Source organism: Dasypus novemcinctus, chromosome 9 (genome assembly GCF_030445035.2).
Source record: "Dasypus novemcinctus isolate mDasNov1 chromosome 9, mDasNov1.1.hap2, whole genome shotgun sequence".
Lineage (NCBI taxonomy): Eukaryota > Metazoa > Chordata > Mammalia > Cingulata > Dasypodidae > Dasypus > Dasypus novemcinctus.
In genome coordinates this window covers 10,935,594-10,955,247 of record NC_080681.1, presented here as the reverse complement: position 1 = coordinate 10,955,247, position 19,654 = coordinate 10,935,594, and the positions used below count along the sequence as shown (strand labels likewise).

Sequence of the window (19,654 nt, the reverse complement as noted above, 5' to 3'; positions counted from 1 at the left end):
TATTTGTAAGTATTTTTAAAAATGCTATTGTGCATGGAACTGTTTATTTAACTTCATTTTCTGATTGTACATTGCTAGTATGTAGAAATACAACTGATTTGTATATATTACTCTTGTATTCTATAAATTTGCTGAACATATTTATTAGCATAAATAAAGATCATTCTATCTGCAAACAGAGATATAGTTTCACTTCTTCCTTTCTAATTCAGATGACATTTTCTTCCTACCTAATATATTGCCCTGGCTAGAACTTCCAGTACAATGTTGAACAGAAGTGGTGGAGCAGACACCTTTGTTTTGTTCCTGATCTTAGGGAGAATGCATGCAGTATTTCGCCACTAAGTATGATATTAGTTGTGAGGTTTTCAGAAATGCCCTTTATCAGGTTGGGGAAGTTCCCTTCTATTCCTAGTTTTTTGAGAGTGTTTTTATTATGAAAGTGTTTTGTCAAAAGCTTTACCTGCATCAACTGAAATGATCACATGTCCTTCATTCTGTAAATACAATGTATTACACTGATTGATTTTTGTATGTTGAACTACCCTTGTATTCCTGGGATAAATCTCACTTGGACTTGGTCCATGGGATGTAACCCTTTTAAAATGATTCTAGATTTGGTTTACTAGTATTTTGATGAAAATTTTTGCATCTGTATTCACAATAGACATTGGTCTGTAGTTTTCTTTCCTTGTGATGTCTTTGTCTGGCTTTAGTATTAGGGTAATACTGGCCTCATAGAATGAGTTAGGAATTGTTCCCTCCTCTTTGTTATTATTATTTTTTGAAGAGTTTGAGAAAGATTGATTTAATTCTTCTTTAAATGTTTGGTAAAATTCACCAGTGAAACCATCTGGTCCTGGGCTTTTCTTTTTGGGGAGGTTTTTGACTATTGACTCAATCTTTTCACTTGTTATGATCTGCTTAGATTTTCTATTTCTTAAGTCAGTTTCGGTAGTTGATATGTTTTGAGGATTTGTCCAATTCAGAAAGGTTATCTAAATCAGTAGCCTACAATTGTTCCTAGTTATTTCTGTAAAGTTGGTTGGTAATATTTCAGGCAGGCTTCTTTTGCCACTTTTAAAGCTGTGTTTTCTTGATTTGGCAGTCGCCCAGTTACTGCATCCTTTTATTCCAGAGTTTTGAGGAAAATGGCTCTGCTAATTTTTGCTAGTTTTCAAATATTCTATGGGGCATTAGCACCCTGGAGTGTCTCATGTTTTTGACAGTTTTGATTATTAAGTGACCTGGTATGGATATCTTTGTATTTATCCTACCCAGGGTTTGTTGAGCTCCCTAGAAATCGTTCATCAAATTTAGGAAGTTTTCAGTCATTAATTCTTCAAATATTCTTTCTGCTCCATTTCTTTCCTCTCCTGCTATGACTTACATTATACATATGTTGGTAGGCTTGATGGTGTCCCACAGGTCTCTTAGGCTCTAATCATTTTCTTCATTTTTTTTCTTTATGTTCCTCCAACTAGGTAATCTCAGTTGATCTAGCTCCAAGTTTCTTGACTTTTCCTGCCTGCTCAAATTGGCTGAACCCTTCTAGTGAATTTTTCATTTTAGTTACTGTACTTTTCAACTTCAGAATTTCTATTTGGTTCATTTTTATCACTTATGTCTCTGTATTTATAGTCTCTACTTGGCAAGAATTATTCTTTTGGTTTCCTTTAGTTCTTTGCACTTGGTTTCCTTTAGCTCTCTGAGGAGAGTTAAAATAGTTAATATAAAGTCTTTACCTATAAATCCAAAGTCTGAGGTTCCTCAAAGACGGTTTCTATTAATTTCTTTTTTTTCTTGTATAAGGCTCATACTTCCTTGTTTTTTCGCATGCCTCATAATTTCTGTTTAAAACTGGGCATTCTAATATTATAATGTGGCAACTCATGAAACCAGATTCTTGCCTTCTTTGTCACCAACCATTTGTTGTTGCTGCTTGTTATAGCTGTTTGTGTGTTTAGTGAATTTTCTATTTTCTTTGTCGCATGGGCCACTGAACTCTCTCTTCCATTAGTGAAATGATCAGGTTGGGTTTTGGCAAAAATTTCCTTAGATGTCTGAAACCAGTAACACAAAATAAGGCAAAAAAAAAAAAAAACCCAATCTTTGCAGAAGGGTTTTGTCTGTCTTGGGGCACACCTTTAACATTCAGCCAGGCAGTTCACAGCTCTGCCTTAGCCTCCACTCTCTGCTTTCAGAGAACCTGAAAATTGGCTGGAGGTGAGACCTTAGGGCCTTCTCAGGTCCTTTCTCAGCACGTATGCAGCCTTGGGTATGCACACAACCCTCAAGATTCCCAGAAATACGTGGAGCTCTCCAAAGCCCTTATTCCTCCAAAGTATCTTACTTCCCAGCCTTTCTTCCCAAGCTTTTTGCTTTGTCCATTGTTTTCCTCAGCTGTTATCATGTGCCCTGGGTGGAAGTAGCTAATGCATCTGCCTTTAAACATTTTTAACAAATGTTCTGCAGGGTAGCTGCTTCAACTGGGGAGAGTTTTAAGTTAAGTGAAAAAAGTCTTTCAGGGCACAACCAGGCAGGTCAAAATAAACAACATACAACTTATTTGTGAATAAGGTCTGTTCTGCAATTTCTAGTACTAAGAACCTATACCAGGAATTTGGGCTGTTATTGTTAGGGCTACTATATTAGTCAGCCAAAGGGGTGCTGATGCAAAACACCAGAAATGGGTTGGTTTCTATAAAGGGTGCTTATTTGGGATAGGAGCTTTCAGATACCAGGCCATAAAGCATAAGTTACTTTCCTCACCAAAGTCTATTTCCATGTGTTGGAGCAAGATGGCTGCCAATGTCTATGAGGGTTCAGGCTTCCTGGTTTCCTCTGGGCTCAGCTCCTCTGTTTTCTTCACAAGGTCAGCTGTAGACTACCACGAGAATGACTCTGTCTCTTTCCCCGAGGCTCCAGCTTAAGACTTCAGCATCAAACCCCAACATCAAAACTCCAACATTAAGAACCCTCAACACTGTCCTTTACCATGCCTTTTATCGTGAGTCCCCACCCACCAAGGGGCGGGGACTCAACACCTTAATGACGTGACCCCATCAAAACTCCAATCCTAACTCAATCACGCCTGTGTACAGACCACATCACAAACATAATCCGATATCTATTTTTGGAATTCATACCCGTATGAAACTGCTACACTCCACCCTCTGAATTCCAAAAAGACATTACAATATTTGAAAAAAACTTAAATCAGTACCAATGAAAGTACTAAATCATATCACCATCAATTTAAAGAAATACAGTTTGTCTTGAAGCAAAGTTCTGTCTGCTATAGACCTCTGAAACTTACAAAACAATTCATCTACTTCCAATACACAAATGGACAGACAAAGGACATACATTTTCATTACAATAAGGAGAAATTGGGAGGGAAACATCAGTACATGTCCTTTACAGTTTAGTAAATATTCAGGGCATCCTCCATTCGATTTCAGTCTGCGAGTCATTCTTAAGATGACAGTTTCTTCTCCTTGGGGCTATACGGTGACCCACTCTTTCTATTGGCTTGCCCAATGGCCATTTTCTTGGTTCCACCCTCATCAAGCATCTTGTGTCCACCAAGCTCCAGACTTCACCCTCTGAGAGCAGTGGGGTAATTCCCATAACTTACCCAATCTGTGGGTTAGAGTCTTAACCCCCCTAGTACAAGGCTGTGAAGACAGTATTCCCCTAACCTTTGGCATACAGGTTCAACCCTCTCAGAGCAACAAGTTGATCACCTGGCCTTCGCTAATCCATGGGGGACAGGTCCACCCCTCTCAGACCTATGGGGTGCTGACCTTAACTGTCATAATCCTTGGGTAATACGCGCCACCCTTTCTGTACCCTGCAGCAGTGAAACTCTCCCAGAACATCAGGTGGGAACATCTACTCTCTTCAACTGCTGTGCAAACTTACCCTCTCTGTACACACGGTTGGGGTTCCTCTCTTGGCCCAAGATGATGTCTTAATTCCAGATTTCAGCTTCCATGGTTTTCCTCTTAGAACTGTTTCTCCTTCAATCTCCCTTTTCCATGTCATTTTTATTCCAGGTTGATAGTGGTTTTATTCATATAGCTCTCTCAAAAACCTTGTTGGTTTACCATGCAGGGATCAGGGTTGCAAGCCATCAGACAGTAAGACTTTCCACAAGTCTTTCCTAGATAACTGCATCTTCAATCTTGATTTACCAGTTCCAAGTTTAGTTAAGTCCTCCAATGGGGCACTTTAATCTTGGAGCTTGATTTCCAGAGGCTTGGAATTTCCAGAATCAGTTTCTGCTTTCTTTGTGCCCAACAGTTCAGTCCTCAGCATATCTCTCTCATCTAGCATTTTGCTATAAGCTGTAAGCAGAAGCCAAGCCGTGTTCTCCAGGTTTACTTTTGGAAATTTCTTCTGCTAAATGCCCAGGGCTCGCCATTTTCAAATTCTGCCTTCCATAAAACACCGGGAGTTAATCTTGCTAAGTTCTCTGCAACTTTAAAACATGGATTGCCTTTCCTCTGGTTTCCAATAATAGTTTCACCATTTACTTCTAAGGCATCATAAAGTCTCTTTAGCATCTATATTGCTATCAACAGTCTCTTCAAAGCACTGTAGGTCTTTTCTTCCAAGTATCTCATAATTCCTCCAAAAAATACTCCTTACCTATTTATAAAACCATTCCCGCATTTTGGTAATTGCAAAAATACTTCCCCACTCCATGGCACCAAATTCTGTATTAATCAGTCAAAGGGGTGCTGATGTAAAATACAGAAATTGGTTGGTTTTTACATAGGGTATTTATTTGTGGTAGGAGCTTACAGATACCAGGCCATAAAGCATAAGTTACTTCCCTCACCAAAGTCTATTTCCACGTGTTGGAGCAAGATGGCTGCTGACGTCTGCCAGGGTTCAGGCTTCCTGGGTTCCTCTGGGCTCAGCTCCTCTGTTTTCTCTACTAAGTCAGCTGTGGGCTATCAGGTAAACGGCTCTGTCTCTTTCCCCAGGGCTCCAGCGTAAAGCTTCAGCATCAAACTCCAAAATCAAAACTCCAGCATCAGAAACCCTCAACTCTATTCTCTGCAAATGCCTTTTAACTGTGAGTTCCCACCCACAAATGGGCGGAGACTCACTCAATACCCTAATGACATGGCCCAATCAAAGTCCTAATCCTAACTCAATCATGCCCAGGTACAGATCATATCACAAACATAATCCAATATCTATTTTTGGAATTCATAACCATATCAAACTGCTACAGCTACCTACCTACCACCAAGATGGTGAGCAATGGATGGGGCCAGGGTAAACTAAAATGCCACAACACTCTCTTACTGAGATTCAGCTGATTTTTTTCTTGATTAAGGATTCACCAGCTTCCTGTAAACTTTTGATTAGTTTCTGAGTTCCCATAAAATTGATTGCAAGTCTTTGCCAATTTATTTGCTGCTTTTGTGGATGGAAGGACTTTTAGAATTCCTTATTTCAACATTTTCAGTTCCCCTGGGGAGTATTAATAAAGGTAATATATGTCAATGTGTGAAGTGGGGAGGGGAATAGGAGAAGCAATTCTAAATTCACTTTATCTAGGAAGCTTTCCTTGATAAACCCCAATGGGGACCATATTTTCATTCTTGGCATTTATTTAGTCTGTAGAGAGTAATTCTCATTGTTCTGTTATATTTAAATATTATGTACGGCCATGATTTTACATTTTGTCTTCTTAAAACATGAAAGTTGGTACAAAGTTATAAAACATAAATGTTGTTAACATTAAAAGAAAACTAACAACGTTGACAGAGCTGCGTTTTACTTATTTTGAAATCTCTCATGCCTCAATGCCAGCAGCAAACAAAATTCACAAGACTGAATGAGGGTTTTAAATGAAAAAAACTGAAAATGGTGGCATAAGTACTTTAGTATTCTTTTAACTTTATCAAGTATTATCACCAATTAGAACAGCATTCTCCATTTTAAGTTATTTCTAGCATAATTTCTATTTAAATGTAGAGATAAGTTTACAATTTCAAAAATAAAGCACAGGGAAGTGGACTTGGCCCAATGGATACGGCGTCCACTCACCACATGGGAGGTCCGCGGTTCAAACCCTGGGCCTCCTTGACCCGTGTGGAGCTGGCCCACACGCAGTGCTGATACACACAAGGAGTGCCCTGCCATGCAGGGGTGTCCCCCTCACAGGGGAGCCCCACGCTCAAGGAGTGCACCCCATAAGAAGAGCTGCCCAGCGCGAAAGAAGGTGCAGCCTGCCCAAGAATGGCACCACACGCATAGAGAGCTGACACAACAAGATGAAGCAACAAAAAGAAACACAGATTCCTGGTGCTGCTGATAAAGATAGAAGCGGTCACAGAAGAACAACACACAGCAAATGGATACAGAGAGCAGACAACTAGGGGGGTGTAGGGAGGGAGAGAAATAAATAAAAAATAAATCTTTAAAAATAAATAAATAAAGCACAGATGTCAGTGAACACTCTAAATTGTATCTCTAGTATGCGAAAAAGGAAAGAAGACTACTAATGAGCCCGAGTGTCTTAGGAACAGACAAAAGGAAACATAAAATCATATGCCTGGGTATCCTTCAAAATAAACTTATTTTCCATATATTTCAAACTTACTCATTGTTTAATTCTAAAGCTTGATAGGCTGCTTTGATTCGAGCTGGAGGATTTCTTTCCCTCCATGCCTTCTGCATAACTGTAGGAAAAATATTTCAGAGTGGATAAGATGATAAACATAAATAATCTTATGCAAAACATATGAAGAGTGAACTGGGGAGAAATCAGAACTTTAAATAGCATGTTCTTAACATAAGGAAACATGAAATTGGTTTACAAGCTCACAATAACCTAAAGAGAAATTTACACTTAATTTGCAAGTTTCATATATAATGAAAAGATAAATTGTTGTCTGACTTACATGAATAACAACATATAAGGTTCAAAACTAAGTTATTAGATCACTGTATATGACCATTCATATATGTAAACACATGTTAAAATTCAGTTAGACTTTTCTGTAATCTAAAACCTCTTTAAAGGTAAAGTCTATTATATTAAAAAATTCAGTTTGAGTGACAGCAGATTATAATCAATATGAATATTCCAGTTCTACTTTTATCTTTCTGAAAAGGATCTATGGAACTGCTAAAAATAGAACCAAATACTTAAAAAACAAAGCCTTTGTCTAATCAATGATTCAATCTAGGAAGTATGCTTACATTTGCATTTTCTATAAAAAGGGCAAAAGAAAGGAATTAATTTAGAACATTGTGCATCTCTGGAAAATGTCTGTTTCTGTTAGGATTCAACAAAAGCCTCTTAAGATCACTCTGGAATAACAATATTAGCTTTGATACCATTTTACTCTACCTAAATGAAGATTTCATACCAAGTTTCCTAAAAATTAAACAAACAAGTAAACAAAGTAGATTCATGAAATTGTCTGGCATATTTCAAATTTGATAAGAAAACTAGAAAATGTATGAATGTTGCTTTTGGAACAAAACCTACAACTGTCCAGGAAGAATAATGTGGAAAATGTTTGAATTTTCCTTTGGAAACAAAATATTAGTCTTGGCTTAGAAAAGGAGGCAATATATTCCATTTGTGTAACAAAAATACATTTCTCATATCAAACATGTCACCAGCTTGCTGACAGCTAATGCTTCCTGAACTTGACAAATTGATGCAAGTCAGCATTCATCTGACAATGACCAGGTAAAAAAAAGAATTCTGCTCAAACACTGAAATAATACATAAAAATAAAGTATAATATTAGACTTGCCATTTTTGATATCTACAAGTCAAATGTAGACACTGAATCTTTATCAATATTGACAATGGTCAAGAGAAATTTGCCACATCTTATATATATATTCATATTTGCCTTTTTAAATATAAAACTATTGATATAAATCATTATGTGGCAGTTTGAGATTATTTATGAATTCCAAAAAGAGATACTGATTATGTTTATAAACTGGTCTGTTCCTCTGGGCATGATACTCTTTGATTGATTTAAATTAGAAGGCTTTATATTTACTTGATTTAATCAAGATTAGAGCTTTGATTCGACCATGTTATTAGCGTGTTCAGGGTTGAGTCCCTGCCCCTTTATGGGCTATGTTAATGGACATTCAATCACAGAGACACACAGAAGTAAATACACAGAGGAAGAGACACAGCTACGTGGACATGGCAGAGGTCCTGACAAGACAGCCATTCACATTAGAGTTTGCAGCTGAGCCCTATGCCAGCCTACTGCTGATATAGGAAGAAGCTGGGCCCAAGGAACCTTAAAAGGAAGGAGGAAAGTTGAACCCTTATAGATGTCACCTGCCATCCTGCTTCAACATGTAGCAATGGAGTTTAGTGAGGAAGTAACCTTCAATTGGACTCTTCAGGGCTTTATAACTCTAAGGTTTAACCCCAAATAAATATCTTTTATAAAAGTCAAAAGAGTTCCGGTTCTTTGCAATAGCACCCCTTTGGTTGACTACTACATATTACTTTATGTGACTGGCTGAAAAGTTCAATGTGGAACCAATTTTCCATTTTTTTGCATCGTGATCCACATGATATAGGTCAGTTCTTGAGTTCAGTCTTTTGCTGGGGATGTGTACCTCTGGAATAATGTTATAACTTTACAAGGACCAAAATGGCATCGTGGTTTTAAGGGAATCAGTTTCTAGAGCCTCAACCTTGACCCCATCCTACAATTGTCTTACCTGTGAAAGTGCCTCTGATTAGTCTAAGCATAAAGCTACTTTTCCTTTCTTACTCTCCCCCATTTTTACAAATGATATGCTCCTTTCTCCTACTTATATGGATAAGGATTACTTCTCACTTATTCTGAATCTTTCCATTGCCCTAGAGTGTGAAATCTCCTTTATTGAGGAAAAATTCAAAAGTTGGGTTCTGAGGTATCTTTTTAAAACCAAGTGATTCCTGTCTTTTCCTTGTCTTATATGTATTTCTTTTAAGGGTGAAGGTTGGCATTAGAAATAGGGTATTCTGATCTCTGGATGCTCTGAATTCAGATATATTGTAGAGTAGAGAGGGAGTGATAATGATTTTTATCAATTCCCATCCCCTTTTACTATCAAAGAATACATTGTTCCTGAGGGAGGGTCCCCTTTCAGCAAGGCAAAGGAGCATTAGTAAGGAATAATAAAGGAGAGGAGCCTTATTTTGGCCAAGTTATAAAATCCAGGTAAAGCTCCAAAACTTATCTTTCTATCTTAGAATCCTAATTCAGAAGAGAGACAGCTGTCATGGAGATGCCTGCTAACCTGTTCTTTTGGACTGAAAAATGAAGTCAAGCTTCTCTTCATAACGTTAAGACTGATTTGGTTGCTGAGATTAACAATAAGGACCCACTCAGCCAAACAGGTTATATAGAGGACATTTTCTCAAGTTGAAAGAGCTAAATTTGTTGCTCCAAGAATTTGACAAAAATATAATTAAAGCACATGATAACATTTAGAGTCTTATGATCAAAGGCTATTTAAATTTTTAAAATTTTATATATGTAATTTTTATGTAGGAAAAGTATGTAAGTGTGATCAACAAAGAACTCTCAAACAAAAATAATTACATTATAACAAAATTCTATAGGTATGTGGAATGGCTGAGTTCAAGAAGAAAAAGGGGTTTATATAAAATTTATTACTGTTGAAGAGTATATGTTTATATATTTTTCAGTGGATAATGGTTGGTATCAAGTCTTTACATACTTTTAAAAATAGGGCATACTAGTTTTATTTTTAAATGTCTATATTTACAATGTGTCAAAAATTACATTCTTTGCAATTATTAAACTTTATGAACTCAATTTTAAAATACGTGAAGGGAAACACAGATTTTTAAAATTCTTTTAGGAGGGATGCAAACAAAAATGTTTTAAGACATAGTTTAGTGGATAGCCCTGGTTGCTATCTGAAGGCCTTCCAACGTTTGTAATTCGATTTGTTGGAGGGAGAGGAAGCCTTAATTTCCACTGTCACCTCAATCCTTAAAGTTAACACACAATACTTATTTTCCACAGCTGTTCTTTCCCTAACACCTACACTTTTGCCATCAATATAAACATTAAACATATAAATACAAAGCAATTCTTTTTCCTCCTCTATTTGAAATTAAAGCAGTTTATGTAACCATACCAAAGATCCTTGGGTTTCCTGTTACCATCCACTCTTAACACATTTAATCCAGCAAATACATATCACAATGACCTGCTTCAATGTTTGGAGACTGGTTAGTTTTCAGACCTTTATTGTTGTTGATTTTCTTCAGTCTATCAATGGTCTTAACAGAGGTTGTGTGTGGGAGGTAAAAGCATCAACAGAATACTGGTTAAGAGACAGACTTGAGTTTAAAAACCAGCTTTATCACTTATTAGTTGTGTGATTTAGGTCCTATTACTTGATCCCTCTGTGCCTCAGGTCATTATTTTTAAAAAGGGATTGATAATTGTACCTATCTTATAAAGTGATAGGGAAGATTAAATGAGTACATTTATATTAATTGCTTAAAAGAGTGCCTGGTGCATAGTTAGTGCTATACAAGAGTTAGCTATTATTAGCGAAATTGCTTAAAACATTTGTGTATCAACCTATTTTATAGTCATAAATTAGTTTCAATTAAATCTGGATTTCTTACCAATAATGTAACAACTCCAAGCCAAGCAACTCCATATATTTCAATAAACAACTCTAAAGAAACTTCAAAATAATTTCATAACGACTGTCTACCCTATTAACAGAAGTAACACATACCTGTATCTGAAGGACGTAAAAAGTCAGTGTCACAGGTGAAAAAGGTTTGATGATCCTGAGCTGATAAGTTCATATCATAGTATGTAAGTGGCTCTTTACCAGTCACCCAAGTATATCTTTACCAAAACACAAGAAAATATTTAAATTGAATATAAAAGAGCCTCCTTCTGCTAAAATTATTTAAAATCTAAAAATATACTGCTATAAATTCTATTTTGGGATGTTTTAAAATATAATCAGTAAAGCAGAAGAGATGACCTACACAAATTCCCTAGAGTATAATAATAAAGCATTAAAACAAATGGGGAAAAAGGATATTCCACCAAAAGTGCTAAAAAAAATTGGGTTTGAAGGAAAAAAATAACTTGAATTAGATATATACCTTATTTAAATACACTTAAGTAAATTCTCAATGAGCTCAAATTAAGCATTGAAAGTAAAACTACAAAGAAACTAGAAGAAAACACAAGTGGATTTTTTACTAGATCTCAAGATGATAAAGAGTTTCTAAAGCCCAAAAACAAGAACTTCCAGATTTTACTAAATTAAAATTTTAAACTTTCATACCTACCCAAACACACAATAAATCAATAGCAAATTAACAAAGTGCCTAATAAATGTTTTAAATACCAAGTCTCATTAATAATTTAAAAATAGTAAATTAAAACTAATAATTTTTACTTTCACATATCAGATTGGTAATGATATATTGTCGTGGGTGAGGTGGGACTCAGACTCACATTTACTACTTGTATAAATGTAAATTGGTATGTTCTTTCCAGATATCAATTAGGTAGTATCTACCAAGTATCTTAAAAATAATCTCAACTAGCTGGGGTATGGTACATGGAATTTCATTATACCAGTTTCTCTACTTTTGTTTATTTTTGAAAATTTCCATAACAGAAAAGAACAGATTAGAGGGAAGTAGGAAAAACAAAAACAAAAACCTTTGATACCTTTGATTTAGAAATCCCAGTGCTACAAATTGACCCTAAGGAAATTATCACAGATGTGGCAAAATATTTATATACAAATATGTCCCTCTAATGTACCTGTTAGCGGTAAAATAATAATCTTAATGGCCCAGATAGGGGAGCTATAGGTAAAGTATGATTATCTCCATATAACTGTATTAACCACACACAAAAAAATCATATTTTTGAAGAATATTTAATATCATGGGGAAATTCACACAATATTATGTTAACAGAAAAAAGGATACAAAACTCTAAATACCTTACGATGTTTGAGTTTTGTTTTTCCATATATGCATATAGAAAAAAACCTGGATGGAAACAGTCTAAAATATTAACAAAAGCTATTGCATAGTAATGGAAAAAGTGACTTTCAAAATTTCTTCTTTATACATCTCTGTAATTTCCAATTTCCTACAACAAATATGCTTACACTTTGTAATAAAAATGAGCATTCAAAAAGAAAAGTATCCTCACAATTTTGCATAGTGCCCATACAGAGTAGACACATAATGTTTCTTGTTCAGTTAATTAAATAACATGGCTCAGGGAAGCAGACTTGGCTCAACGGATAGAGCATCTGCCTACCACATGGGAGGTCCGTGGTTCAAACCCAGGGCCTCCCTGACCTGTGTGTAGCTGGCCCATGTGCAGTGCTGACGTGTGCAAGGAGTGCTGTGCCACGCAGGAGTGCCGTGCCATGCAGCAGTGTCCCCCTGCGTAGGGGAGCCCCACACGCAAGGAGTGCACCCCATAAGGAGAGCCGCCCAGCTTGAAAGAAAGTCCAGCCTGCCCAGGAGTGGTGCCCCGCACACGGAGAGCTGACGCAGCGAGATGATGCAACAAAAAGAGACACAGATTCCTGGTGCCACTGACAAGAATAGAAGCGGACACAGACGAACACATAGCGAATGGACACAGAGAACAGACAACTGGGACAGGGAGGGGGAAGGGGAGAGAAAAAATAATAATAATAAATAACATGGCTCAGTTTACTTCCAGGTATAAAACAAAGCTCAAAATAAAAATGAAATTTCATTGGCTTCAAGTTTCAAAAGATGTTTTCTCATTTAGAATAAAAACTGGAAGAGAAATGGACACTAGTCTCTAGATAGGAAAACATATAAAACACAATAAAATATTGTACCCTTGCATAAATGAAGTTGATATTTATATTCAGAGTGATATTCTCTAGTGAATTCACAATAAATTTTACAACTGAGTACACATAGATAGGGATATGCTGACATCTATACTTTTTGTAAATCTCATTAATTCTGTGAAAAAGCTTTCCTCCATAAACCAGGGGCCAAATATACATTTATGATATGTCACAAACAAATGGTTTGAAATGATGTTTCTCATGATTACAAAAGGAAACAGTCAGGATATTGCCAACTAAACCTTGCATTAATTATTTTATCATATTATTCCTATCTCTTAAGATCTCCAACTAGAGGAGCTGTGATGTACTAGCCTAATAATGTGGCATGGGACAAGACAGCAATGATTTTATTGTGCCCAGAGAATGCAGCATTGTGACGGGAAGTAGAATGATTACAGTTGCCAGACAAGCAGATTTTCTAGAAGGCCAAACTACAAAGGGGACTGTTTTGAGACATGCTGTTCCTTAAGAGAAATGAAGATTTTTAACTGGTTGGAAATAAAGGTAGAAAAGATCAAGCCATACAATTATAAGCTTAATTTTTTTATGAAGACAATAAAATATTGGTTGTATTGAAAATAGGTATTTGTCAATATCTATTTCAAGGATTCTTTTCTACTGAAAGGAGAAATGTTCTCAGAAAGCAAAGGACTACAACTAGCATCATATGACCAGGAAAAAAAAATAATTTTTTAGCTAATAGAATATGACTTAGGCGATGTGTAATAAAATTTACATGCATATAGATTTTCTGATAAAAATTAATATTATGTGGCACTGTTAGAAAGATGAAAATACTGAAACTCTTTTAAAAATTCCTATCTTATCCTTCCATGATCTAATTTCTATTTTTAGATGAATGAATATATCTATACTTTATATGTATATAAAATACTTTTTGATAAAATTCTAGTTATAGTTTATATATTTTTCTTTTCATTGAACGATATCACGTGTAGATCCATGTCATTGAATAATCATCTAAAGCATGATACTTTAAAATTATCTAATTGCCTCCATTTTAGATATATATAGAATATAAAATATCAAGTCATAGAATGTAATCGCATGATCTATTATTGTGGGAAATGAAGGTTGTCTGAATTTTCACAGACAACAGCAAAACTTTTCTGCCCTCCACATACCCATATTCCCTACCAATCCAATCCTGAACTTGGATAGTGTGGCAGTTTGATGTAATTGATGAATTCCGAAAAGAAATATTGGATTATGCTTGTAATCTGATCTGTACCCGGACATGATTGAGTTATGATTAGGGTGTTGAGTCCCCACCCAGTCCCCACCCCTTGGTGGGTGGGGACTCACAGACAAAGGCATGGCGAAGAGCAGAGTTGAGGGCTTTTAATGTTGCAGGTTGATTTTGGAGTTTGATGCTAAAGACTTAAACTGGAGCCCTAGGAAGTCAGCATGCAGAGGAAAAAGGAGCCAGCCCCAAGAAAGAAGGAACCTTGAAGCCAGAGCAAAGCAAGCCCCAGGAACGTAGGAACCCAGGAAGCCTGAATCCCCGCAGACATAGGCAGCCATCTTGCTCCAAATAGACTTTGGTGAGGGAAGTAACTTATGCTTTATGGCCTGGTATCTGTAAGCTCCTACCCCAAATAAACACCCTTTATAGAAACCAACCCATTTCTGGTGTTTTGCATCAGCACCCCTTTGGCTGACTAATACAGATAGTAAATCCAAATTTGGAGAGTAAATCCTGATATTGCCCCATTTAGCCTCTGTTCAATTCCAGCAATATAACATGGCATGTAATTTAGTGTTTAGATGTGAAGCTTTGGACCCAGATGACTTGTCTTATAATTTTGAAAATGCAGTGCGACTAGGAGTAAATAGACTAAGCCATCTTTGTTATAATTTCCTCATAAGTAATATGGGGAAATTTTTAATACCAACTTCATATTATTGTTGTGAGAATTAAACAGTTAACACATTTTTTTTTTTTTTTTTCAGTTAACACATTTAAAGCCCTTAATTCATGGCCAAAATATTAAATAAGAAATATACCTATTACTATTATTAACTATTATTTTTTTCTATTATTACAAAAGTAAATGGATATTTTGTTTGGCAAGATATTGCAATGGGCTTCTTATCTTACATAAGTGTTGAGGGCATGCTCTGCACAATGAAGGAAGAAGATAGAATTTATCTTTATTATAAGAGAAAAGCATCACCTCCCTATGGACTTTTGAAGTCTATGTGGGTTATGTCACTGCACATTAATTTTTCTCCTACAGATATAGAAATCTAAAAGATGTAATGTAAACCAGTATAGAAAAGACTGCACTGACATGCATAAGAAAGGAAATAAAGTTTGCCTTGCCACAGAAAAAAAACTAAAAAGAAAAAAAAAATGTGGGGTAAGATTATCTTGAACTTTGGTAATTAGCTCCCATTTGCTCCAGATACATTAAAGTCAAAATCAAGAATGTTTATTTAAAAAACTATCTACCTGTGTATCTTCTTCTTATCTTTCTAGCATCTCAGCAATAATGACATGTCAAATTATAAAGGGCAGGGAAGCGGACTTGGCCCAGTGGTTAGGGCGTCTGTCTACCACACGGGAGGTCCTCGGTTCAAACTCTGGGCCTCCTTGACCTGTGTGGAGCTGGCCCATGCACACTGCTGATGCGTGCAAGGAGTGCCCTGCCACATAGAGGTGTCCCTCACACGCAAGGAGTGAGCCCCGTAAGGAGAGCCGCCCAGCGAGAAAGAAAGCTGACAAAGAAGAACACGCAGCAAACAGACACAGAGAACAGACAACTGGGGCGGGGGAGGGGGGAGAAATAAATAAATCTTTAAAAAATTATAAAGGGCCAGCGCTTATTGAAAATAATTATTAGATCTCTGTCAAATTTGCTAATATAATTACAACATGAAATAATGTATTATGAAACTATATCTAAGTGATAAGTTAACTTAAGGAATGTAATTTAAGAAAAGCTCAAAAGAAAAAAAAGCCAAAAAACAAAACCAAATCAAATGTTTCCATAATAATTTTACTCTAAAACCAATGCCATAAACATACTGAAAGCAAAATGTAATACCTCCTATATTCTGCTCCTCTGAAGAGATTTAAAGGGTTTCTCCATACTTTGCATTCTAAAAAACAATCAGGGAAAAAGGAAAAATGAGATAATTTAATCAAATGCAGTTAAATATTCATTTATCCATTATTTATTGTGTACCCACTATATGCTAAGTAAAGTGCTAGCCACAGATGGTACAAAGATGAATAAGGCATGATGTTCCCTACTCTTGAGAAGTATACAATTAAATCTAGGCATTCCCTTATCTCTGTCTCCAAAGCATTTGGTTTAAAACTCAATTACAACACTTACCACATTACATAGTGATTATCTGTTTGGTTTTCAGTTTCCCCCTCAAAAATGTGATCTTTTAAAACTCTGTTCATTTTTTAAATTCCTGGAACCTAGTACAATATCTAGGACTGACATGTTTGAGTTAAAAGTAGCATGGGTTAGTCATGTAAACAATGAACCAGGGAAGCAGATTTGGCCCAATGGATAGGCACCCGCCTACCACACGGGAGGCCCAAGGTTCAAACCCCGGGCCTCCTTGACTCGTGTGCAGCTGGCCCATGCGCAGTGCTGATGGGCACAAGGAGTGCCCTGCCACGCAGGGGTATCCCCCGTGTAGGGGACCTCACGATCAAGGAGTGCGCTCAGTAAGGAGAGCTGTCTAGTGCGAAAAAAGTGCATCCTGCCCAGGAATGGCGCCCCACACACGGAGAGCTGACGCAGCAATATGACGCAACAAAAAGAGACACAGATTTCCAGTGTTGCTGACAAGAACACAAGCGGACACAGAAGAACACACAGTGAATGGACACAGAGAGCAGACAACTGGGGGCGGGGGAGGGCAGGGCAGGGAAGGGGAGAGAAATAACAAAACAAAACAAAACAAAACAAAATTACCCTAAACTGTGTGATACGTGCTGTAGTAGAGATATGTTGTGTTCAAAGTGATCAATTTTACTATGGGGAAATCAGGGAAGGCTTTAGAAAGGAGGTGACATTTGAACTGCACTGTAAAAGATGAGTAGAATGTTGTCAGATGAAAACCATTCCAAGCAGAGGTATCATAAAACCACACAGTATGGGTTTAATAGGTAGTATACTAGGTAGGAGGGAGTGCTGTAAATGAGGCTAGAAAAACAGATGGGAAGGAGCAAGAGGTAATTTATGACAGAGCTTATATACCATATTAAGAAATTTAAGTATTATCCTTAGTCAATCAGAAACCATCAAAGGTATATAAGCAGAAAATTAACAAATATCAGGTCTTTAATTTAAATCAGCAGTTCTCAAAGTATGATTATGAAACTGCAAAGTAACATTTCTTCATAATAAATACTTCAACAGTGTTGATTTGAACTCAGCCACATGACCCTGAGAATGAACGCTTCCTTAAATTTTGTGCCCTAGGCATTTCACTTGCCTCAGGCTGCGAATGCAAAATTGAATTGATGGTACAAAAATCAACAGAGGGAAGTGGACTTGGCCCAGTGGATAGGGCATCCATCTACCACATGGGAGGTCTGCGGTTCAAACCCTGGGTCTCCTTGACCCGTGTGGAGCTGGCCCATGCACACTGCTGATGCGTGCAAGGAGTGCCGTGCCACGCAGGGATGCCCCCTGCGTAGGGGAGCCCCACGCGCAAGGAGTGCGCCCCGTAAGGAGAGCCGCCCAGCGCGAATGAAAATGCAGCCTGCCCAGGAATGGCGCTGCACATGGAGAGCTGACACAACAAGATGACTCAACGAAAAGAAACACAGATTTACGTGCTGCTGACAACAGAAGTGGACAAAAGAACATGCAGCAAATGGACACAAAGAACAGACAACTGAGGTGGGGGGGCGGGGGTCGAGAAATAAAAAAATAAATTAAAAAAAAAAATTTTTAATAAAAAAATCAACAGAGGGTTAAAATGCTAATCCCTGAGCATGAAGCAAAGCAATAACACCAATTTGTACTAAAGTACAACAATGTAAATTTCATTTAAACTTCATGCCAAGTATGATGACTGACTTCAGTTTTGTGGGCTGAACCGGCCACTTTTTTCACTGAGGTAAACACTGTTATTTAGCCAGGTAACTGGCAGACATTTACTCAAAAATGAACAAAGCTATCTGTCAGACAAGCACGTTTCCTGCTCACCCAACAGAGTTGGGAGGATTAAATCAAATAATGTAAACTGGATATGGGTGTATGATTCTGTTGTACCAGATGGTGATTTTTTTAAAAATTGCCTAATTGATAGGTTTCTTTTAAGGTTTGGAAGGCAATATAATGGTTAAAACAGGTTTTGATGTTAGAGCTCTGAGTTCAAATCTTAATTGCCACTTGTTGGCAGTATAACTTGGAGGAACATATTTATTCCTAGTGAGGCTATTTCCTTATTTTTAAGATGGAATAATAGTTCCTCCCTGAGGATTAAATGAGGTCATGTCTACAAAAAAGCTTAGCAGTTTCTGGCATATACAAAAACTACAGTAACTATTGGTGTATGGCCTGTCTCTCTGATTAGATTATAACATCGTACAATACATGGAAGAAAACTGTATTCCTAACATCAAGTTTGAATGATGTACCAACTAAATCTCCGCCACCTTTTTCATCCTCAGATATACCCTAAATTTTTCTTGCAGCAGTGTCCTATATTTAAAAAAGCTTTAAGGGAGCAGGTTCTATGGACTCTACTATAATCACTCCATTTCAGGGATTTTTTCTTAAACCCACATTTATTGTTTTTAAATTTTATAAGCAATCTGCACATGTAGAAAATTATCCTTAAGTCTACTGCCACACTGATAGTCATAATCAATGGTGTGATGCTGTCTTTTCTAATACTGTTCTATATATGCATATGTACATTTATTTAAATTTTTACAGAAAAGTCATGTAAAAAATACAGCTTTCCCATATACCCCCCTCTTGTTGACACTTTGCATAAGTGTGGTACCTTTGTTACAACTGAGTTAAGAATATTAAAATACTATTACTAACTATAGCCCATAGTTTACATCAGGTGTATTTTTTTCCCCATATGCTACCCTATTATTACCAACTTGTATTAGTGTGGTCCATTTGTTATAGTTCATGACAGAACATTTACTATTAACCATAGCCCATCATTACAGTAGGGTTCACAGCACTACACAGGCCTATATCTTATCTTTAATTTTTATTCTAGTAACATATATGACCTAAAATTTCCCTTTTTAACCACATTCATATATATAATTCAGTGCTGTTAATTATACTCACATTATTGTGCTACCATCACCCTGTCCATTTACAAAACTTTATAACAACCTAAATAGAAATTCTTTATAAATTAAGTATTCTCTACCTCCAACCCAGGCCCTGGTAACTCCTATTCTAGATTCTAATTCTATTATTTTGCTTATTCTAATTATTTCATATCAGTGAGAAGATACAATATTTGTCCTTTTATGTCTGCCTTATTTCACTCAACATAATGTTGTCAAGGTTCAGCGATGTTGTCACATGATTCAGAACTTCAGTCCGTTTTAATGCTGAATAATATTTCATTAAATATATATATGACATTTAATTTATCCATTCATCCATTGATTGACACTTGGATTGCTTCCATCTTTTGGCAATTACGAAAAACGCTGCTCTGAACACTGGTGTGCAAAGAGCTGTTTGAG

General features: G+C 36.7%; 1 protein-coding gene across 12 annotated transcripts in view; it reads right to left on the bottom strand.

Moving 5' to 3' along the window:
• The window catches only part of ST7L (suppression of tumorigenicity 7 like), a 147,163-nt gene that overhangs the window by 106,223 nt on the left and 21,286 nt on the right, over window positions 1-19,654 (bottom strand). For 10 of the 12 annotated variants that reach the window (XM_058303041.2, XM_058303033.1, XM_058303035.2 and 7 more), the window contains exons 4-6: window positions 16,002-16,056; window positions 10,789-10,904; window positions 6,629-6,707 (exon numbers count right to left, since the gene is read on the bottom strand). In XM_058303041.2, the coding sequence (XP_058159024.1) occupies window positions 6,629-6,707; window positions 10,789-10,904; window positions 16,002-16,056 (250 nt within the window). The remainder of the gene's footprint in view (window positions 1-6,628; window positions 6,708-10,788; window positions 10,905-16,001; window positions 16,057-19,654) is intronic. The other 2 variants (XM_058303038.2, XM_071217199.1) reach the window with 1 other exon arrangement.